Source organism: Hylobates moloch, unplaced genomic scaffold, assembly GCF_009828535.3.
Source record: "Hylobates moloch isolate HMO894 unplaced genomic scaffold, HMol_V3 SCAFFOLD_12, whole genome shotgun sequence".
NCBI lineage: Eukaryota > Metazoa > Chordata > Mammalia > Primates > Hylobatidae > Hylobates > Hylobates moloch.
In genome coordinates, this window is record NW_026652287.1 from 8948279 (window position 1) to 8972783 (window position 24505).

The 24505-nt window shown below is 42.9% G+C and overlaps 1 protein-coding gene across 3 annotated transcripts in view; it reads right to left on the reverse strand.

Annotated features, from left to right (window-relative positions):
• Positions 1–1562: 1562 nt before the first annotated feature.
• GTF2H3 (general transcription factor IIH subunit 3) overlaps positions 1563–24505 on the reverse strand; it is a 29841-nt gene continuing 6898 nt past the window's right edge. For 2 of the 3 annotated variants that reach the window (XM_032168368.2, XM_032168367.2), the window contains 11 exons: positions 18692–18798; positions 15854–16017; positions 12626–12688; positions 11110–11139; positions 10936–10964; positions 7021–7095; positions 6199–6252; positions 2446–2514; positions 2100–2235; positions 1944–1980; positions 1564–1860 (listed from right to left, as the gene is read on the reverse strand). In XM_032168368.2, coding sequence (XP_032024259.1) covers positions 1791–1860; positions 1944–1980; positions 2100–2235; positions 2446–2514; positions 6199–6252; positions 7021–7095; positions 10936–10964; positions 11110–11139; positions 12626–12688; positions 15854–16017; positions 18692–18768 — 804 coding nt within the window. In that variant the 5' untranslated portion in view covers positions 18769–18798 and the 3' untranslated portion in view covers positions 1564–1790. Of the gene's footprint in view, positions 1861–1943; positions 1981–2099; positions 2236–2445; positions 2515–6198; positions 6253–7020; positions 7096–10935; positions 10965–11109; positions 11140–12625; positions 12689–15853; positions 16018–18691; positions 18799–24505 lie in introns of all 3 variants that reach the window. The other variant, XM_058425530.1, reaches the window with a different exon arrangement.

Genomic DNA, 24505 nt, shown 5'->3' on the forward strand with positions numbered 1-24505 from the left:
GTGAGCCACCATGCCCAGGCTCGTCAGTAAACATTTTTAAAAAACAAACCAAACCAGCCACCATTCCTTAAACTCTTTGTACAAATGTGCTAGAAGCTAAAAGGACTTTTAATAAATTCAAGATTACATAGAGAAATACAATTTTTGTTTGTTGAAATTGCAAACACTTTTGCTTTTGAACTTATAAACATTTTTGGGATTCAGTCCAAAGCTTCTAGAGAACAGTTTCGATAAATATATTTAAATTTTTAGTAGAGATGGGGTCTTACTTTGTTGCCCAGGCTGCTCTCGAACTCCTGGGCTCAAGCAATCCTCTGGCCTCAGCCTCCCAAAGTGCTGGGATTACAGGTGCAGTTTCAATATTAATGTGGATTTTTTTTTTTCCCCATTAAAAAAGGAAAGAATTCTATCTGAAAACCATACTTAACACAGTCCATTTTCCCCAGTAAGTTCTCCCTCAAAACCAGTCATAAGCTTTTACATACAAGCTCTTCCCACAACTATTTTGAAGAAAATTTGCTTCTGCACATGTTCTCTTTACTCATTTAAAATGAGATTTTGGGCTGGGTGCAGTGGCTCACGCCTGTAATCCCAGCACTTTGGGAGGCCGAGGCGGGCGGATCACGAGGTCAGGAGATCAAGACCATCCTGGCTAACACGATGAAACCCCGTCTCTACTAAAAACACAAAAAATTAGCCGGGCGTGGTGGCGGGCCCCTGTAGTCCCAGCTACTCGGGAGGCTGAGGCAGGAGAATAGCGTGAACCTGGGAGGCAGAGCTTGCAGTGAGCCGAGATCACGCCACTGCACTCTAGCCTGGGTGACAGAGCGAGACTCGGTCTCAAAAAAAAAAAAGAGAGAGATTTTGTAGTTATTTGGTGACAAACTATTATTTAGATGACTTTGTCCAAACATACTGATATCAGACAAAAAGTAAATATCTGCAAATATCTGAGGCTGTCGCAATTTAGACAGTAAGAATTTTATTTACATGACTATTGAAGTTAACTATTGATTCAAATAAGACGTTCTATGTTGATTAATGCCATTACTCCACAAATAGTCCCTTTTTCCAAAGCTACATTCAAATTTCACATGGCATGCATTTCACAATGAGGACCTGGATTCAGGTAGTGGGTTAGAAAGCCTATGATCAGTCATGACAAGCTGACTTTGACTAATAGTCATCCCATTAGAAAAATGAAAGCCACAAACATGTGCTTTCTTGCCCCTTTCTGGACAGAAACCAGTCATAGAATATTTTAGGATTTTAGGATATATTGCATAGAATGACTCCCTCAAACAAATCAGTCCTCCAGAAGCACAGGAGGAAAAGGATGTTTGGGAAATACTTTCTGTAAGGTCACCACATTAAAAATTATCCTATACCTATCTTTATTTTTTTCAGTCTTCCCAACAAAAAATCTGCTATATAGGCCGGGCGTGGTGGCTCAAGCCTGTAATCCCAGCACTTTGGGAGGCCGAGGCGGGTGGATCACAAGGTCAGGAGATCGAGACCATCCTGGCTAACACGGTGAAACCCTGTCTCTACTAAAAATACAAAAAATTAGCCGGGCGTGGTGGCGGGCGCCTGTAGTCCCAGCTACTCGGGAGACTGAGGCAGGAGAATGGCGTGAACCCAGGAGGCGGAGCTTGCAGTGAGCCGAGATCGTGCCACTGCACTCCAGCCTGGGGGACAGAGCGAGACTCCGTCTCAAAAAAAAAAAAAAAAAAAAATCTGCTATATAATTCCTATTAACAGCTCTGAAAGATGGGGAAAGTATTTTATCCTCAGGCAGACACTTTCAGTTTCTTTTTCTTGGCTTTCAGTACCGGAGGCAGAGAAATTTTAAAGGCTGTCCTGAAATTACAGAGAGGAAAACATTTTTTAATGTTCTACAGCTGTGAAGTATTAGCCACCCACACAATCTCAAAGATACTTACTCGCACGTAGTACAAATGGGGCTGAAATTGCAGAATACTGTAAATTTAAAAAAAAAGAAAAGAAACAATAGGGTGGCTGAAAAACAACACAGTTGAGAAACTGTCTTCCTGACCCCCAACATAGAAAAAAAAGAAAAACTAGGGACATCAACTTACTTGACAAACACACAGAACAGACATAACCAATTTCAATGAGATTTCGATGACAGAAGCAAGCAGCTCTGTAGTCAACATGAACTGGGGGTGGGAGGATTAACTGAGATCTCTGATCTTGATCGGGAAGAAACACCCACTATAAAACAAACAAACAAAAGAAACTTTTATTTAAAACATGGGAAAAAAATAACGTGAAGCCCACACTTCTAGGCCTTGGAACTCCAAGCCTCCATTTATTCCTTCCCGAGTACTAGCACCAGCCATCTTGCTTCCATTCCTTTCCCAGGACACAGAGGTCAGTCATCCTTCCCTCCAGGCATCAGGGTCGCGGCTGCTGTCTCCTTACCAGCAAATACTGCAGAAGGGAGGGCATCTGAGGCACCTTCAGGTACAGTCCTCCCGTGATGTCACAAGCCTGCAAGACACACAGGGCTTGCTGCCAAACTCACACTTACCGAGGGTTTCCAGAGGAATGAGATTCTCACCAGCAATGCCTCAGGTCTACAAAATCAGAGGAGGATGTGACACTGCAAATTATTATTATTATTATTATTTTAATTATTTTGACAGAGTCTTGCTCTGTCGCCCAGGCTGGAGTGCAGTGGCACAATCTCGGCTCACTCCAACCTCTGCCTCCTGGGTTCAAGAGATTCTCCTGCCTTAGCCTCCTGAGTAACTGGGATTGCAGGCATGCGCCACCATGCCTGGCTAATTTTTGTATTTTTAGTAGAGATGGGGTTTCCCCAGTCACATGGTACTTCTATGCTTAACTTTTCGAGGAAGTTCTGAGCTGTTTCCTGAAGTGGCTATACCATTTTACACTTCCAGCAGCAATGTAGGAGGGGTCCAATTTCTCTATATCCTCACCAATATTTATTATTAGCTGACTTTTCCATTACATTTGCCCTAGTGGAGTGAAGTAACAGCTCATTGTGGTTTTGATTTGCACTTCCCTGGTCGGTAATGATATTCAGCATCTTTTCATGTGCTTCTTGGCCATTTGCAGATCTTTGGAGAAATATCTGTTCAATCCTTGGCCCACTTTGAAATGAGTTATTTGTCTTATTTTTGAATTTTAAGAGTTCTTCATATAATCAGAATACTAGTTCCTTTATCAGATACGTCATTTGCAAATATCTCTCCCAGTTGTCTTTTTACTTTCTTGACGGTGCCCTTGGAAGCACAAAAATTTTTAATTTTTATGAGATTTGTTTTCACTGTATTTTGTTAATTTTCTTACGTAAAAAGAAACGTGAGATGGCTTTATTCTGTTCTCTTTAAGAAATAACACTTTTTTGTCTAGGTGCAGTGGCTCATGCCTGTAATCCCAGCACTTTGGGAGGCCAAGGCTTCAGGATTGTTTGAGCCCAGGAATTCAAGACCAGCCTGAGCAATACAGTGAAACCCCATCTCTACAACAAATTTAAAAAATTAGGCCAGGCGTGGTGGCTCATGCCTATAATCGCAGATCACTTGAGGTCAGGAGTTCGATACCAGCCTGGCCAACAGGGTCAAACCCTGTCTCTACTAAAAATACAAAAATTAGTTGGGCGTAGTGGCGGGCACCTGTAATCCCAGCCGCGTGGGAGGCTGAGGCAGGAGAATCGCTTGAACCCAGGAGTTGGGGTTTCGGTGCACCGAGATCGCACCATTGCACTCCAGCCTGGGCAACAAGAGAGAAACTCCGTCTCAAAAAATTAAAAAATTAGCCAGGCATTGTAGTGCATGCCAGTGGACCCAGATACTTGGGAGACTGAGTGGGAGGATCATTTGAGCTGGGGAGGATGAGGCTGCAGTGAGCCATGATCATGCCACTGCATTCCAGCCTGGGCAAGAGCAAGACTCTGTCTCAAAGTAAAATAAAATAAAAATAAAACTCTTTTGAATTTGGTCCTCTTTTTCTAAACTTTTGCTATCTTCAGAGTTTTCCAAAGACACAAAACACTCAAGTTCTCCTGGTTGCTGACACTAAGGTTTCCTGTCCATGTTAATGGTTTTTCCCAACAATCATGCATCTATTCATTTCATAAACACAGCTTTCTCACTTTGACACAGCAGTGCTTCCATTTACACTGAGAACCCTAGCTCTGATCCTAGGACCTTGAGGCTCCTCTGGTAGTACAGTCTTGGTTCAGTTGGTCCGTTAGATTCATTTACACATTTAACAACTGTTTTAGAGCACTGTGCAGGGTTACAGCAGTAAACATCACAGTGTCCATCCTCGTGAAGTTAAGGTTCTAGTGGAGAAGGCAGAGAGTAAATCAGGTAAGTAAATGCAAAAATAATGTTATAGGTTATGATCATTTCCATGAAGAAAAACAAAGTAGGCTAAGGCGAGAGGGAGTAACACTAACAATGGTGGTCAGGGAAGGCTTCTCTGAGGAGGTGGCACAGAAGTAGAGACCCGAAGGCAGGCAGGGAGTAGGCCACGCAAACACCTGCGGGAAGAGCTTGCGAGCAGAGAGAACAGCAAGTGCAGTGCCCTCTGGCCGGAGCAGGCCTGTTTCAGGCAATAGCAAGGGGGCAGTGGGGCCGGACTGAAGAGGGAGAGTGTGGAAGATGCGGGGCAAAAGGTTCCCAGGAGCCTCAGCAAGCAGCATCTAGAAGGCCCTGGCAGGCCCTGACTCTGGGTTTTAGTCGACGTGTGATGCTAGGCCATGGGAGGGTTTTAAGCAAGTGAGCAACAGGTTCTAATTCATATTAGGTTGGTGCAAAAGTAATTGCGGTGTTTACTGTTAAAAAAAAGGCAAAAATCGCAATTACTTTTGCACCAATCTTGTATTTTGAAAGCTTCATTCTGACAGCTGTTCTGAGAACCAACTTTCAACATTTTTTTTTTCTTAAAGAGGGAGACAGGGTTTCCCTAGAGTGCAGTGGCATGATCGTAGCTGACTGCAGCTTCGAACTCCTGGCTCAAGCAATCCTCCTGCCTCCACCTCCCGAACAGCTGAGACTGCAGGTGTGCACCACCATGATAGGCTAATTTTTTTGTATTGTTTATAGAGATGGTGTCTCGCCATGTTGCCCAGGCTGGTCTCAAACTCCTCAGCTCAAGCCATCCACCCACCTGAGCCTCCCAAGTGCTGAGATTATAGGTATGAGCCACTGAGCTCAGCCAGGATATAATTTAAAGGCACAATCAACAGGATTTGCTCATGGTTATGAAAGGAAGGAAGAGAAGAGACAAGGAAGAGTCAGGTTTTTGCTTGAGTTGCTGAGTGAACTGCACTGCCACTTAGGGAGATGTGGCTACCCGTGGGGCAGGAAGAGGCTGAGAGGACAAACCAAGAGCTCTCTGCTTTGGACACATGACGCTGAAGACGCCTGCCAGGCGTCCAAGAGGAGGTACTACGTACACGGCTGATTCTGCAAGTCTGGAACTCAGGAGAGTCTGGGAGTGGACTAGAGAAATGAATGTGAGGGCCGAGGAGGTAGAGCTGGTATGTGAATTCATGGCAGAGACAAGATCGTCTTGGAGTTAACAGACAATGTGTAGACTGAAATGTGTTGCTAATAAATGAATTCAAACTTTTTGAATTTTTACTACTGAAATATAATATGTACAAGAGTCTGTATACATAATGTGTAAGTATGGTTTAAATAATAAGATGAACATCATATACCTACGATCAAGCTGAAGAAACAGTACAATCTCAGAACCTTTGAAGCCTGTGAATTTTCCCATTGGACCTTGCTCTCCCCATCCTTCATCCCCAGCACTAACCTAAATTCAGGGTTTGTCATAGTTTTGTGCTTGTAACTGATCCTTTAGGAAGCAACATTTGTGGCCAAAAAACATCTAACAAAAACTCAGTAATTTCTTCAAACTTACTTTAGGGTTTTGTTTCCCTTTTGGGTTAAAGTAACATTCAGTTTTTGTCCTTTAGTGCTGCCCAACGGAAATACAAGGCAAGCAATATGTAATTTAAAATTTTCTAGTAGCTCCATACGTAAGGGGGAAATAAATAGATAAAATTAGGTTCAATAACATATTTTATTTAACCCAATATACCCAAACCACTTTCATTTTAAATTGTAATCAATATAAAAATCACTAATTGTCATAACCACAAACACAAAGCATGGTTTTAAAACATACCTGTTGGAGGAGCCCTGAGTCGGAGTCTAAAACACAGGCATCAATCAAAATATTCTAAAAGAAACATTTTGAAAATATTACAGGAATAATAACAATAATGATTATCCTATACTGAGAACCTACTACATGCCATACTCTATGCTTAAAATAGCTCACTCAATATGCAACGTGACTCTGCACAGCAGATATTTGCATTTGGCAGCTGAAGCACCCAGGACATGGCTGGGCTGTGGTCACAGAGCCAGCAGATGGGAAAGCTGTCACCCCACTCGGCATGTCTCCAAAGTCCAGGCTCTTTTCACTACATCATGCTGCCACTCCACAACAGAGAACATTATGCATGGCTATAGCAGCATTTTACGTTAAACCTGAAGTTTTAAGGAGGTTTTCTTTCTTTATAAATACATCAAAGAAAAAAATGTATTATACTTCATCTGAACATTTCAGCTCTTTGCAAAGTAAAAATACTGAATTTTTACAGCTTCACCACAGCAAAAAGATAAAGAAATTGAGGCAAGGTTTATACAGCAAACTGTCAAACCAGGGATTCTTGGCATGGGGTCCAAGGATGGGCTAAAGGTTACCTGAATACCATGAAACTCTATGCAAAACTAGTTGAGTGCACATTGTTTTGGGAATGCATCATTCTCAAGTGGTCCAGGACCCAAAATAGAGAAAAGACTAGAACATAATACAGATTCTGGATTCCTCGCCCATTCATAAGGCTACATAGTCAGAATACCTCAGAGTAGAGCATTCAAAAAATGAAATTGAATTCTTTGTTATGAAACAAATACTTTAAATGGCAGCCTCTCAGTTCACCTGCTTCTGTGCTGCGAAGATGACATTCATGAAGTTCATATACTGCAACGCACTGTCTTCTGCAGCCTTAATCACCTAAAAATCACAGTCATGTTAATTCCGCCCAGGCACATCCCAGTCCTCTCACACCAGTGTCACACGATATACTGCGAACCACAACCAACATTACTCCAGTTTGTCTTCCCATTTATCATTGTTAAATGATACCTAAAGTATAAAGATGACAGTAACATTTCCCCCCAAATCCTGCCACCCACGGACAGTCCACGTAAGGGTTTGATGAACTCATTCTGGAGAGCACCTACGTGGGCAGGTATATACATGCACACCCAAAACACAAACACACACATACACAAAATACACACACACACACACACACCCAAAATACACACACCCCCCCCAAAATACACACACCTACCCACCCAAAATACACACACACTCCCAAAATACACACATCTACCCACCGAAAATACACACATGCCCCCAAAATACACACCTACCCACCCAAAATATACACATGCACCCCCAAAATACACACACACCCAAAAATACACACCCCAAAATACACAGCCAAAATACACCTATACCCAAAATACACACATCCCAAATACATACACATACACCCAAAACACACACACATATACAAAATACACACACATACGGCAAACAACAATACCCAAAATACACCCAAAACACACACACCCAAAACACACACACAACCAAAATACACACCCCCAAAAATACATACACCCAAAACACACACACATCCAAAATATACACACATACACACACCCAGAATACACACACATCCAAAATACACACACTCACACACATAAAACACACACAAATCCGAAATACACCCAAAACACACAAACACACCCCAAATACATACACCCAAAACACACACACATCCAAAATATACACACATACACACACCCAGAATACACACACATCCAAAATACACACACTCACACGTGTCAAGATGATTACTTAGCATTCTGCAACCTGCTTTTTCAGTCCACAATATATGTGGGAAAAAATATTCTAACGTCAAGGAATTATAATATATACTATGCTTCTTGCGGACTTCATAAATTTCCACTATTTAAGCAGTTTCCAATTCTCAGTTTTAAACAATGCTCTGATGACACCCTCATATACCCTCTGCACAGCTCTCTAACTACCTCCGGAAAACAAGCAGTGATTACTGAAGTATATGCACATTTAATTTTGATACAGATTACCAAAATGCACTCCAGAAAAATTTTTTACCAATTTATCCTCCTATCAGCAACGCATGAGAATAAGTAATCCCCAACATCACCATCAACCCTGGGAACTGCCAGCTTTTTCATTTGTGCTAAGCAACAATGAATATCTCATTACTTGACATTTATTTTATTTTATTTATTTATTTTTTTTTTTGAGACAGAGTCTCGTTCTGTTGCCCAGGCTAGAGTACAGTGGCACAATCTTGGCTCACTGCAACCTCTGCCTCCTGGATTCACGCCATTCTCCTGCCTCAGCCTCCCAAGTAGCTGGGACTACAGGCACCCGCCACATTTTTTGTATTTTTAGTAGAGACGGGGTTTCACTGTGTTAGCCAGGTTGGTTTCGATCTCCTGACCTCGTGATCCACCCGCCTTGGCCTCCCAGAGTGTTGAGATTACAGGCGTGAGCCACGGCGCCTGGCCAATTACTTGACATTTCTTTGCTTACTGGTAAGACTGAACATACTTTCAAATGCTAAAACTGACCTTTTGCAGACTGCTCATTTTCTGCCTGTTTTTCTAAAGCTTGACTTTTAACAATGAATTTATAAAAGCTGCCTTTTTTTTGTTGTTTTTTTGTGACGGAGTCTCACTCTGTCACCCAGGCTGGAGTGCAGTGGCGTAATCTCGGCTCACTGCAAGCTCCGCCTCCCAGGTTCACACCATTCTCCTGCCTCAGCCTCTCCGAGTAGCTGGGACTACAGGTGCCCGCCACCACGCCCAGCTAATTTTTTTGTATTTTTAGTAGAGACGGGGTTTCACCGTGGTCTCGATCTCCTGACCTCATGATCCGCCCCCCTCGGCCTCCCAAAGTGCTGGGATTACAAGCGTGAGCCACCGAAGAGCTGCCTTTTATTTTGGAAACATTGGATTAATTTTCTGTCAGGTAGCTCTGCTAGAAATACTTTTCCTAAAACTTTTTCCTTCATCCTTGTTTTGGGAGTTTTATATTTTTGAGATTTTAAGCTTTCCTTTGAAGTTTCACATCATGCTTAGCAAGGCACTCACCTTACCAAAGTTATTTTCTTCTAGCACTTTTTTTTTTTTTTTTTTTGAGGCACAGTCTCACTCTGTCACCCAGGCTGGAGTGCAGTGGCGTGATCTCAGCTCACTGCAACCTCTGCCTCCCGGGTTCAAGCGATTCTCCTGCCTCAGCCTCCCGAGTAGCTGGGATTACAAGTGCCTGCCACCATGCCTGGCTAATTTTTGTATTTTTAGTAGAGACGGGGTTTCGCCATGTTGGCCAGGCTGGTCTCGAACCCCCGATGACCTCCCAAAGTGCTGGGATTACAGGCGTGAGCCACTGCACCTAGCCTTCTTCTAGTACTTTTATGACTTGAACTTTTACACTGAAATGTTTGATCTTTACTAGAACATATTTAAGTGTAAGCGGTGAGACAAGGAACAAGCTCTGTTTTTCCCCAAATGGCCAATCAGTTGGCCCAGTACCTTTTACTAACAACTCATTTTCTCCCCACTAATTTGAAGTGCTTCCTCTGTGACAAGTCCAGCTCTCCCACGTGCATGGTTTGATTACTGGACTCTAGTCTTTCTTATTTGTTTGTGTGCTCTGTGCTACTACCACACAGTGACTGTCGCTCTACATTGTGTTGTAAAGACTAATGGAGCAAGTTCCTACTTATTAATCCTTTTCAGAAAGTTCCTGACTATTCTTTTAAATTTATTCTTCCAGATAAACTGTCGAATTTCTTTTTTTTTTTTTTTTTTGAGATGGAGTCTCGCTCTGTCGCCCAGGCAGGAGTGCAGTGGCGCAATCTCAGCTCACTGCAACCTCCACCTCCTAGGTTCAAGCGATTCTCATGCCTCAGCCTCTTGAGTAGCTGGGACTACAGGTGCCCACCACCACGCCCGGCTCATTTGTTGTATTTTTAGTAGAGATGGGGTTTCACCATATTGGCCAGGCTGGTCTCAAACTCCTGACCTCTTGATCTGCCCGCCTCGGCCTCCCAAAGTGCTGGGATTACAGGCGTGAGCCACCACGCTCAGTCTTGAATTTCTTTTTTAAATCTCCCCACCCTGCCAGGGAAAAAAAAAAAAACCTCCCTGATATTCTGACTGAGACTGTAAATTGAATTTACAGTGTGATTTTGGGAAAACTGACATCCAAGAACAAAATACGGCTTTCCATTTATTCTTCTATCTCTCTCAGAATTTTTAGTTTTCCTTATCATCAGTTTTACACATTGCTTGTTAAATGAATCCTGGATAGTTAATATTTTTTGCTCCTACTATAAATGGGTTTTATTTCCCATTATGTTTTCTTTTTTTTTTTTTTTTGAGACGGAGTCTCACTCTGTCACCCAGGCTAGAGTGCAGTGGCGCGATCTCGGCTCACTGCAACCTCCGCCTCCCAGGTTCAACCTATTCTCCTGCCTCGGGCTCCTGAGTAGCTGGGACTATAGGCATGCACCACCACACCCAGCTAATTTTTGTATTTTGAGTAGAGACGGGGTTTCACTATGTTGGCCAGGCTGGTCTCGAACTCCTGACCTCAAGTGATCTGCCCACCTTGGCCTCCCAAAGTGCTGGGATTACAGGTGTGAGCCACCACACCCGGCCTCCCATTATGTTTTCTAATTATCTATAGTTATCATATAAAAAAGTAATGATTTTTTTAGCTTACCAATATCCTTGATTTCATTTCCTGATTATCTATAAAGAGAAAAAAGCAGAAAAAAATTTAACTAAATCTTACTAATCATATATGGTTTCCTAACCAATTTTTAAACAATCCAGCAAAGACATACTAGTAAAATAAATAGGATTACGGTTCTCATAGAAAAACGCAGGCTCTTACCTTTAATTTCCTTGTTCATTCTATGAATGTCTTAATTTCTTAACATTAAGGAATACAACAATATTATTTTACTTCATAAATATAGTAAAAAGAAAAATAACCTCCAATTTTAAATAAACCCAGCATCTACCTAGCTAAGAAAGGAAATGCTCCACTTACCAAAATAAATACACGAGAGTGATTGGGGGTTTTCAGTTCCTAACTCTGCAGTCAACTGGGCTTTGTAGTCTAACCAAGATATAATCTCTGTCCCAAAAACTTAAAATTCCCAACACTTGACTGTCCTATTATTATCTACCGTGTCCTAAATTTGAATCCTGGGACAAATATTGATTTACAAAGATGTTCAGGCAACCCACATCAAACTCTAGGACAAAATAATCACTCAATACTGCCCCTCCCCCCAAAAAATTAATGCCATAAGACTGAGAAAACGTCACACAGATAAAATGGAAAGGTATTGCCCTATGCTACATGCAAAACAACCTGTTCACCTATGGAGAAGTGGCCACTCATTTATTAAGCTTCAGGGCTCCTAAATGGCTTTTAAAAATCAAACACTGTTCCCAAGTCAAGAAGAAAATGAAAATGTTTAAGAAGTCTGAAAAGTCTGAATTTATCAAAATAAGAAACAGGAAAGCACCCTGAAGTAGTGTTTCCTGCAGGCAGAAAGATATAATGGAGAAGCTAGAGTTTTCTCACCCTTCCTCACTTCCAGTTTTTACAGCTTGTCTTTTTTTTTTTTTTTTTGAGACGGAGTCTCGCTTTGTCGCCCAGGCTGGAGTGCAGTGGCGCGATCTCAGCTCACTGCAAGCTCCACCTCTCAGGTTCACGCCATTCTCCTGCCTCAGCCTCCCTAGTAGCTGGGACTACAGGCGCCCACCACCACGCCCGGCTAATTTTTTTGTATTTTTAGTAGAGACGGGGTTTCACTGTGTTAGCCAGGATGGTCTTGATCTCCTGACCTCATGATCCGCCCACCTCTGCCTCCCAAAGTGCTGGGATTACAGGCGTAAGCCACCGCGCCTGGCCTTTACAGCTTGTCCTAATAAACATTTCAAAGCCAGCCACGCACAGTGGCCTGTAATCCCAGCACTTTGGGAGGCCGAGGTGGGAGCATCACTTGAGGTCAGGAGTTTGAGACCAGCCTGGCTAACTTGGTGAAACTACATCTCTACTAAAAATACAAAAAAAATTAGCTGGAAGTGATGGCGGGTGCCTGTCCCAGCTACTTGGGAGGCTGAAGCAAGAGAACTGCTTGAATCTGGGAGGCGAAGGTTGCAGTGAGCCGAGATTGCGCCACTGCACTCCAACTTGGGTGACAGAGTGAGACTCTGTCTCAAAAAAAAGAAAAAAAAATTCAAAGTCAATATAAACTGTTTTTTTAAAAATTACCCTCCACTTCAGAGTACTCGCACGTCCTATTAATGAGCACCCAAGGTCCTAAGGAATGTCACAAGTTAAGATATGTTTATTACAGAAGACACCTTCTAAATGATTCAGACACCGAGGATACAGCAAAGGGCTTTGGCCAGGGATCCTGCCAGCAAAGTTTCTGTATGTTGACCCTTTATGTCACCTGCAAATAACAGAAAACATTTAAAAGGGAATTTTTAAGTACTTTCTTGAACTAAAATCATTGGTGCTTTCTTGAACTAAGTATGCTTTCAAACCAAAGCATTCTTCATAAATGAAATCAAACAAGACATTTTCAAACTAGGTTTAAAAACATAGCAATGTGTTCTTGGTAATGGTTAACTAAGCAACTTTTTAACCTTTTCTCAATGTAAAACATCCTGGTGTTTGTTCAGGGGCTAGCGGGAGGGCGGGGGGAAACAGGGAGTTAGTGTCTAACAGGTACAGAATTTCAGTTTATAAAGATGAAAAAGTTCTGGCGATGGATGGCAGTGATGATTGCAAAACAAGGCGAATATACTCAACATTACTGAACTGTACACTTAAATATTGTCAAAATGGTAAATTTTATGGTAAGTAAATTTTACATTAAAAATTCTAAAAATCGGTAAAATGGCTAATTTTGTTATTTGTATTTTACCATACATACACACACAAAAAGATCCTGTTTTTACTTGTAAAGGTTCCAGTTTATTCATGATCTATGTGGTACAAAATGTCACGCATAAGTCTAGCAGCCTGGACAGGGTACAAGGCTCTGAGGCCCCCTTGCCCTCCCTCTCCCACCATCCCCTCCTTCCCATCACTCTCTGCACTCAGCCAGTGCGGGGAAGACTGGAGAAGCTCTTTCCTCTAGCCATGAGAAGCAGGAGTTTGCCACTTGTTTGGTGCCTTGGGTGAAAAAAGTCACTCAAGATATCAAAATCCTAAAACTGCAGTTCAAGAGGGCAAGGAGCTCAGATTGACACTCCGTGCAAGCCAGCTTAGAGCTGGTCCAGGAGAACTGACACCCCATGGGTGAGGTCAGACCAGAAAAGGTCCTGAACACTATACTGTAAAGCTGAGCTGGGACTTAATCCTGGAGGCCAGTGACTCTCAAAGTGAGATTCTGGAACCAGCTATAGGGGCACCACCTGGGACTGTAATAGAAATATAAATTCTCAGGACCTCTCTAGATCCAGTGAATCAGAAACTGAGTGGGGCCTGACACTGTTTCAACAAGCCTTCCAGCTGATTTTTTAACAGATTTATAATTTACAAACCATAAATTCTGGTCTAAAAGTATTTTTAGGTATGCAATTCAATTATTTTCGGTAAATTTACAATTATGCAATCATCATCACAATCCAATTTTAAAACAGTCTCCATTACCCCAAAAGATCACTTGGGCCCATTTGCAATCACTCCCCGTCTCTGCCCAGCTCTGGGCAACCACTAACCAACTTTCTGTGTCTATAGAATTGTCTTTTCCCCCAGGTGATTCTGATTCAGGCTAAGGTTTGGAAACCATCACCTGCAGGCAGCAGGGAGCCAGGAAAGGCCTATAAGCCCAGGAATGGCAGCTCTGATTTTTAAGATGATAACTCTGGAGGCTGAGTGCAAAGACTTGACTGGGGAGACAGGAGTCAGAAAACCAGTTAGAAGCTATAACAATCATCTAGAGTAGTGGCTCTAAATGTGGGGTGAATGTGCCCTACAGAGGGCATCTGGCTATGTCTACAGACATATGTGGTTGTCACAACTGGGGGATATTATGGTGTCTAATGGCCCAAGGCCAGAAATGCTGCTAAACATCCTACAACGCATAGGACAGCTGCCACAACAAAGAATTACTCAGACCAAAATGTCAATAATGCTGAGGTTGATCAAGATGACAATAAGGGATGGGGCCTGGGTGTGGTGGCTCACACCTGTAATTCTAGCCCTTTGGAAGGCCAAGTCGGGTGGATCAACTGAGGTCAGGAGTTGGAGACAAGCCTGGCCAACATGGTGAAACCCCATCTCTACTAAAAATATTAAAAATCAGTCAGGGCCGGGCGCGGTGGCTCATGCTTGTAATCCCAGCACTTTGGGAGGCCGAGGCGGGCAGATCACGAGGTCAGGAGATCGAGACCACGGTGAAACCCCGTCTCTACTAAAAACACAAAAAATTAGCCGGGCGTGGTGGTGGGCGCCTGTAGTCCCAGCTACTCGGAGAGGCTGAGGCAGGAGAATGGTGTGAACCCGGGAGGCGGAGCTTGCAGTGGGCCGAGATTGCGCCACTGCACTCCAGCCTGGGCGACAGAGACAGACTCCATCTCAAAAAAAAAAAAAAAAAAAATCAATCGGGCGTGGTGGTACGCGCCTATAATCACAGCTACTTGGGAGGCTGAAGCAGGAGAATCGCTTGAATCCGGGAGGCGGAGGTTGCAGTGAGCTGAGATCACGTGCCATTGCACTCCAGCCTGGGCAACAAGAGCGAAACTCCATCTCAAAAAAAAGAGATGACAATAGGGATGGGGGCTGAGTGTGGTGGCTTCTGCCTGTAATCCCAGCACTTTGGGAGGCAGAGGCAGGAGGATACCTTGAGCCCAGGAGTTCAAGACCAGCCTACGCAACATAGCGAGACCCTGTCTCTATAAAAATTTAAAAAAATAAAAAATAAAAAGATGACAATAAGGAGTGGGATTCTGGAGACACTTCTGAGGCTAAACGACTAGGATTTTGTAGCTGATTAGATGTCGGATGTGAGGAGGAGTTAAAAATGAAAGCTTTAAGTTTTGAAAACTACTTGGATGGGGGCTGACAGAAATAGGGAATGGAAATGGTGGTGTGATTGAGAGCAAAGATAATGAGACTAGCCTGGGCCATGTCAAGAGACTGTGGGACGCTGAAATGGAGGCATTTGAGCGTGAAAGAAAGTCTGGGTTAGAGACAAAGTTGGAAAGTGTCCATATGTAAAAGATAATTAAAGGCAAAAGTGGATAAGAACATATAGAGGGAGAAAAGATGAAAATCATGTGCTGAATTAAAAACATATTTTAAGAGACAAGATGAAGGAAAAGCCAGAAATAGAGACTATGAAATAATGTTTCAAGAAAAGAGGAAAAACAGGTCACCGGGCATTCATAGAAGCCAAAAGTCATGTTTCAAGAAGTAAAGGCTGGTCAGCAGTGTCAAATGCTGTAGAGGCTAGGCAAACAATGAACCGACTTTGATGAAAATTATTTTTAAAAAGTGAGAACGTGCAGGCATACAACATAAAGAACCTCACATCTTTGAACTTAAAGCCTAAAAGACCTCCAAAATCAACGCTATTTGCAAAATAACAATTTTTAAAAGTTGTTACCTTTGGTCATTAGATCTTTAATCTCTTCAACAATAACTTCATTTGCTGACGTTAAAAGTTCGTATTTTCCATCTTTACTCCCAGAGGGATTAAATTCAGGAGGGTTGCCAGGGTCTCCGAAGAAGTCTCCAAGTCTGCCATTCTTTCCAGGATATAAGAATCGGCTGAAACAGCAGGGGAGAAAACCTGGTTACACCAGGCCTCACTGCCCATTCTCACTCATGATCAGAATGAAATTCAGCAGAGGCAACAAACAAAATTACAACAATGTGGGACTCCCAAGATTTCACAGTAAATTTCATTTTTTTTAAAAATGTGTAAGATAAAATTAGAAAAAGGATATAAAAACAAAGAAAAAATGTATAAACTAGGCAAATTGGCCAACATTTGTCTATCACCACAGAATGTTTTACTGGTTCCAGTGTTTTCTGAAAAGTGTGGGGAAATACAGAGGGCATTGGGTTATAATCTCCGAAATGCTGCAGAGGGGTGCCCGTGCCTTCCTTTCTCAAAGGACAACCACAACAGGTTCATACCAAATTCTAACTCACTACTAGTTTATTATTTGAGGTACACATCTATCCCAGTAATAAAAATCTGGCCTAACGGTCCCTGAAAAGATTTTCCCAGTGATTCACGACTTTTTGTTTTTTTTTTTGAGACACAGTCTCACTCTGTTGCCCAGACTGGAGTGCAGTGGTGCAGTCTCAGCTCACTGCAACCTCCACCTCCTGGGCTCAAGTGATTCTCGTGCCTCAGTCTGCCAAGTAGCTGGAATTACAGGTGTGTACCACCATGCCCAGCTAATTTTTTGTATTTTTAGTAGAGATGGGGTTTCACTATGTTGGCTGCTATGTATGGCTGGTCTCAAACTGACCTTAAGTGATCTGCCTCAGCCTCCTGAAGTGCTGGGATTACAAGCGTGAGCCACCGAGCCTGGCCTCGTGACTTTTTTTTTTTTTTTTTTTTTTGAGATGGAGTCTTGCTCTGTCGCCCAGGCTGCAGTGCAGTGGTACGACCTCAGCTCACTGCAAGCTCCACTTCCCGGGTTCATGCCATTCTCCTGCCTCAGCCTAATGAGTAGCTGATGCCCAGATAATTTTTTTTTGTATTTTTAGTAAAGATGGGATTTCACCGTGTTAGCCAGGATGGTCTCAATTTCCTGATCTAGTGATCTGCCCGCCTCGGCCTCCCAAAGTGCTGGGATTACAGGCATGAGCCACTGCGCCTGGCCATAGCCTCGTGACTTATAAGATAATCAGGTAGAGGATACCTTTGATTTAAAAAAAAAAAAAAAAAAAACTTTGACAGGTATAGTTTTTACTGTTATTTTAACCAAACTAGCATCATCTTTTCATCCAATTCTGAGAAAAAATATGCAATGAGGATGGGAGTAAGAGTATGTGTTTGGTGGCCCATGGGCTCTTTCACCCCACCAGAGGAAGCAGGCAGCCCTAAGAATCAAGAAAACCTGAGAGCTACCATATGAAATATGTTGGTAAGCAAGAGTCACTTCTTTTTTTTTTTTTGAGACGGAGTCTCGCTCTGTCGCCCAGGCTGGAGTGCAGTGGCACAATCTCGGCTCACTGCAAGCTCCGCCTCCCGGGTTCACGCCATTCTCCTGCCTCAGCCTCTCCGAGTAGCTGGGACTACAGGCGCCCACCACCATGCCCGGCTAATTTTTTTGTATTTTTAGTAGAGACGGGGTTTCACCGTAGTCTCGATCTCCTGACCTCATGATCCGCCTGCCTCGGCCTCCCAAAGTGCTGGGATTACAAGCATGAGCCACTGCACCCAGCCGAAGCAAGAGTCACTTCTATTGTAATGTGGTGATAAAGACACAGAAGAGCCAGGGGTGGTGGCTCATCCCTGCAATCCCAGCACTTTGGGAGGCTGGGGTAAAAGGATTGCTTGAGCCCAGGAGAGCAAGGCCAGCCTGGGCAACATAGTGAGACCCCATCTCTACAAAAAATACAAAAATTAGCCGAGTGTGGTGGTGCACACCTGTAGTCCCAGCTACTTGGGAGGCTGAGGCAGGAGGATCACTTATGCCCAGAAGGTCAGGTGCTACAGTGACCCATGATAGTGCCACTGCACTCTAGCCTGGGTGACAGAGCAAGATCCTGTCTCCAAAAAAAAAAAAGACATGGAAGAGCTGTGTCTTACATGGTAATTCAACTCTTCTGTCAGTGCATAATGTGAGAAGTAAATATGGCCCAAATTATTCACAAAAACTTTGCTGTATCTGAGGTCACATTTACACATCAGCTGCAGGCTATGCACCATCTTGCAGTGAGTCTAACACAGCCAGTTTTCACACTAGTGTTAGAAACGACCACTGTTTCTTCTGCCAAGCACCAGATGGAGTAGTTGGCTTGGGTTTAGAAGTCAATGTTATAAGAAAAATCCTTATTTCTAAGCACCAGGTTCACTCACAGAGCAGGGAAACAGGCCATGAGAACTACACAGAGCTAAAGGAAAACAGAATCACATCTCCCATCTCACTTGCATGCTGGGGCAGACACAAAATGGGAAGACAGGTGAGGGAAAGTAGCTGCCAGATTTGATAGCTCTCTTTCCCTTTTTGCCTAAATAATATAGTTCAATCTGTGCAAATTACATGGGCCATTGTGTAACTCTACTATCTACTAATAATAAGCTTTGCAAGTTTCATGGATATCACAGTGTACATGTACTGGCTCTTGGTGCTGTGGCTGTTCACTGGTACAGAAAACATTTTCTTTTGCAACATGGGAGTAGGAACAATACATGCCAACTGGCACAAAAAACTCATGAATATTAAGCACTGAAGAGGAACAGCAATCACAATGGTCATACCTTTCTTGGATGTGACTTGCTATCACAGCAAGTTTGTTGGAACGATTCATGAATAAGTGCGAATTTCCCAGCACCATCACAGCATCTATGCATTTGGATAAAGTGAACTGTTGAAAAAAAAAAAAGACATTAGAAAAACAAATTAGCTATCCAAATAACCATGTCAGGTCTTGACGTAATTAAGATTTCGTTTAGGCTGGGTGCAGTGGTTCAAGCCTGTAATCCCAGCACCCTGAGAGGCCAAGGTGGGAGGACTGCTTGAGTTCAGGAGTTTGAGACCAGCCTGGGCAACATAATGAAACCTTAGCTCTATAAAAAAGAAACAAAACTAGCCAGGCATGGTGGTGTGCACCTGTAGTCCTAGCTACTCTGGAGGCTGAGGTGGCAGGATCGCTTGAGCCCTGGAGAGCCAGGCTGCAGTGAGCCAAGATTGTACCACTGTACTGCAGCCTGGACAACAGAGCTGGACCCTGTAACAAACAAACAAACAAAAGACTTCATTTAAATTTTAGACAATTATTCCCTTTTAAAAATTTGCTCAGGAGCTCCCCTCCTCCAAAGCCAGAAACAAAAACACTTGAAAACTACCGTTTTCTAATTTTACTTATGTGAGATCATTTCTACATCAGTACAATATTCCACAAATATTTGCAGCGTAACATTTAAGGAATAACAAACATGTCACATGCTCTGTGATAAAATTTCCAGCAAACTATTACTATATGTGGAGTAGATAATGAATACATACTGAAAATACTGGAGACCTTTAAAAATTTTTAATTCATTTGTTCACTAAGTATACTGAGCCACTACTGTACGTCTGGTATATACTTAGTGAACAATATAGTGGTTGCTCAGTATACTTAGTGGGCAAATGAATTAAAAACTTTTTTTTTTTTTTGAAATGGAGTCTCACTCTGTCGCCAGGCTGGAGTGCAGTGGCCCGGTCTCGGCTTACTGCAACCTCCACCTCCCGGGTTCAAGCAATTCTCCTGCCTCAGCCTCCCCAGCAGCTGGGACTACAGGCCCGCGCTACCATGCCCAGCTAATTTTTGTATTTTCAGCAGAGATGGGGTTTCACCATGTTGGCAAGGATGGTCTCGATCTCTTTACCTCATGATCCACCCGCCTCGGCATCCCAAAGTGCTGGGATTACAGGGGTGAGCCACCATGCCCAGCCTAAAAACTTTTGAAGTTTGAAAAAACAAATAAAGGATATCCCTTCTTTCCTCGAGCTCACCTTCCCACAAGAACTAATATTATTAAGAAACATAAGTCAATATTTTTTTTTGGTACTCAATATGTTCAGAGAAACTTCTCTAGTAACAAACTAAACAAATGATCCTTGAAGTTTCAGTCTTCATAAGTAGATATTTTCATAATCCTGGAATAAGGCCTGTTTCTCTTAAATAAATACTTCAGGTAGAAAACAGAACACTGGTGGCCGGGCGTGGTGGCTCACGTCCCAGCACTTTGGGAGGCCGAGGCAGGCAGATCACCTGTAGTCAGGAGTTTGAGACCAGGCTGGCTTACATGGCAAAACCCCATCTCTACTTGAAATACAAAAATTAGCTGGGCATGTTGGCACGTGCCTGTAGTCCCAGCTTCTCGGGATGCCGAGGTGGGAGGACTACTTGAGCCCGGGAGGTGGAGGATGCAGTGAGCTGAGATCGTGCCACTGCATCCAGCCTGGGTAACAGAGTAAGACTCCATCTCAAAAAACAAAAAGACCAAAACACTGGTAAAGTTCACCCTACTGGAAAAAAAACTTAAATCTATTAAAATTTCTATTTGGCAAAAAGTGACAATATAAATAAAAGTGAAAGAAAACAAGTTATAAACTGGAAAAAAATAGTTGCAACACATGGCAAGTAATGGGTTAATCTTTTAATATAAAAGATTGTCCATAAATCATTACTTTTAAAAAAACCACACACCATGAATATCCAAAGAAAGAAATGGATGATGTCCCAAGAGAGAAATACAAATGGCCACGAAATACACTAAAAACAAATTGAGATTACATTGTTTTTTGTACCTCATGTTAACAAAAGATGAAACAAGGAGAATGAACATCTTGTGTTGGTACAAGAAAAAAAGAACTCTCATACAGCACTGATGAGTGCAAACCCAGCCTTTCTGGAGTAACAGGGCAGCATGCAGTGATGTGTTGGCAGATGTTTAACCATTCGCTCCCCAAAAACGAGGTACCCATGTACACAAGTACATACGGATATTACTGATACAGCAGTATTTAGCACACAATTTACAAATAACAGTGAAATGCACAATACTCTTTATAGTAAATTGCATATAGCCAATGGATTCTCACAGAATGCCTATGTTGATTTTTGCTGAATTCTTGTATCCATAGCCAATTGAAAAATGAGTATGGTTTGGCCGGGTGTGGTGGCTCACACCTGTAATCCCAGCACTTTGGGAGGCCGAGGTGGGCGGATTGCCTGAGCTCAGGAGTTTGCAACCAGCCTGGGCAACACAGTGAAACCCCCATCTCTACTAAAATACACATAAAAAAAATTAGCCAGGCATGGTGGCGCGTGCCTATTGTCCCAGCTACTTGGGAGGCTGAGGCAGAATTGCTTGAACCTGGGAGGCAGAGATTGTGGTGAGCCGAGATCGCACCACTGCACTCCAGCCTGGGCGACAGAGCAGACTCCATTTCAAAAAAAGAAAAAAGAGTATGGTTTCAGCTGAAAAATGAGTATAGTTCTGACATGAATATTGTATGATATTTTTATTTTTTGTTAACAAGAGAAAAGATGCTTATACTTGGTATAAGCAACTGTGTAAGTACCAACTATAACACTGCGTTATCAGGTTTATAACATGCGCAGGTGTAATATGTATGACAATAAGAACATGGGGAAGGGGTGGAAGTGGATCTATATTGGAGCAAAGCCTCTATATTTTACTGGAGTTAAATGAGTATTAATCTAAAGTAGACAATGGTAAGATACATACAGTAATCCCTAGAGCAACTGTTGTGGGTCAAATTATGTCCCCCAAAAAGATATGTTCAAGTCCTAACTTCTGGTACATGTGTACGTGAACTTTTTGGACACAGAATCACAAGTAAGAAGAGATCGACCAGGCGCAGTGGCTCACGCCTGTAATCCCAACACTTTGAGAGGCTGAGGTGGGCGGATCACGAGGTCAAGAGATGGAGACCAGCCTGGCCAACACGGTGAAACCCCATCTCTAATGAAAATACAAAAATTAGCTAGGTGTGGTGGTGCATGCCTGCAATCCCAGCTACTTGGGAGGCTGAGGCAGGAGAATTGCTTGAACTCGGGAGACAGAGGTTGCAGTAAGCCGAAATCATGCCACTGCACTCCAGCCTGGGCGACAGAACTAGACTCTGTCTCAAAAAAAAAAAAAAAAAAGAAAAAGAAAAAGAAAAAAACTGAAGGCTGGACACAGTGGCTCATGCCTGTAATCCTAGCACTTTGGGAGGCCAAGGCGGGACGATCACTTGAGGTCAGGAATTAGAGACCAGCCTGACCAATATGATGAAACCATGTCACTAACAAAAATACAAAAATTAGCCAGGTATGGTGGCATGCGCCTGTGATCCCAGCTACTCGGGAGGCTGAGGCAAGAGAATCGCTTGAACCAGGGAGGTGGAGGTTGCAGGGAGCCGAGATCGTGCCACTGCACTCCAGTCTTGTCGACAAGAGCAAAACTCCATCTCAAAAAACAAAACAAAAAAAGAAAAGAACTAAAAATATATAGGTCAAATCAACAGAAGAATTAATATAGTACAGTAAACAATATTTATTTAACACAAAACACAGTAAAGGAGGACAAAGAACCAAAAAATTCATGAGACATACAGAAAACAAATAACAAAATAGCAGATATGAATGCAACCACACTAATAATTATATTAAATGTGAGTACACTAACTGCTGCTATCAAAATACGGGGAAATGGGCGTGGTGGCTCATGCTTGTGATCCTAGCACTGCTCTCCAATCTGGGTGACAGAGTGAGACTCTGTCTCAAAACAAACCAACCAAACAAAAAAAAAACAAAAAACAAAAAACGGGGGCGGACACGTGTCTCATGCCTGTAACCCCAGCACTTTGGGAGGTCGAGGCAGGCAGATCACTTGAGGTCAGGACTTCAAGATTAGCCTGGCCAACATGGCGAAGCCCCGTCTCTACTAACAATACAAAAATTAGCCAGGTGTGGTGGTGCATGCCTGTGGTCCCAGCTACTTGGGAGACTGAGGCAGAAGAATCGCTTGACACGGGAGGCAGAGGTTGCAGTGAGCAGAGATCACACCACTGCACTCTGGCCTGGGTGACACAGCAAAACTCCACCTCAAAAAAAAAAAAAAAATACATAATTCAACAACAATACTTCATTTCAATATTCCATTCTCGATAATTTTTTTATTTTTTTATTTTATTTTGTTTGAGACAAGGTCTTGCTCTGTCTCCCAGGCTGGAGTGCAGTGGCACAGTCATGGCTCACTGCAGACTCAACCGCCTAGACACCAGTGATCCTCCCACCTCAGCCCCTCAAGTAGCTGGGACTACAGGTGCGCTATCAAGCAACTTAAACTAATAGACATTTATAGAACACTTCACTAGAAACAAAAGAATGCATATTCTTTTCAAATAGACATGCACATTCTCCAGAACAGACCACATAATCGGCCACAGGTCAGTAAACTTGTTTTGTGAAGGGCCAGATAGTAAATATTTTGGGCTTTTTGAGCCATGCAATCTTTATTGCTACCCAACTCTGCCTTTGTAATGCAAAAGCTGCCACAGAAAATACATAAATTTATGAGTGAGGCTTATTTATAGACCCAGAAATTTGAATTTCATATGATTTTCAAGTCACAAAAATGTTATTCTTCTGATTTTATTTTAAACCATTTAAAAGTGAAAAACAGCTAATCTGTCATTAAAAAGAACAGACACGGCCAGACACAGTGGCTCACGCCTGTAATCCCAGCACTTTGGGAGGCCGAGGTGGGCAGATCACCTGAGGTCAGGAGTTCGAGATCAGCCTGGCCAACATGGTGAAACCCCAACTCTACTAAAAATACAAAAAATTAGCTGGGCGTCGTGATGGGCACCTGTAATACCAGCTACTCGGGAGGCTGAGGCAGGAGAATCACTTGAACCCAGGAGGCGGAGGTTGCAGTGAGCTGAGATCGCGCCATTGCACCCTCACAGAGAAAAAAAAAAAAAAAAACACAAAAAAAAAAAAAAAAAAAAAAAAAAAGGCCACAAAAACCTCCCCACTATATCCTGTTTGATTCAATTTACGTGAAAAAAATCTAGAAAATCCAAACTAATCTACAGAGACACAAAGAGATCAAGAGTTGCCTGGGAGTACAGACAGGCAAAGAAGGTATGGTTGAGAGTGGGACCAGATTATGAACGAACAAACACGAAGAATCAGCCAGGTGCGGTGGCTCACTCCTATAATCCCAACACTTTAGGAGGCCAAGGTGGGCAGATCACATGAGGTCAGGAGTTTGAGACCAGCCTGGCCAACGTGGCAAAACCCCATCTCTACTAAAAATATAAACAATTAGCTGGGCGTGGTGGCATGCACCTGTAGTCCTAGCTACTCAGGAGGCTGAGGAATGAGAATCAGTTGAAACTGGGAAGTGGAGGTGCAGTGAGCCGAGATGGCACCACTGCACTCCAGCCTGGGTGACAGAGCGAGACTCCATCACAAAAACAAAAAAAGTTAACTCAAAATGAGAAAAGCTGGGCATGGTAGAGCATGCCTCTCTTATCAAGTCAGGAGGCTGAGGCAGGAGGATTTC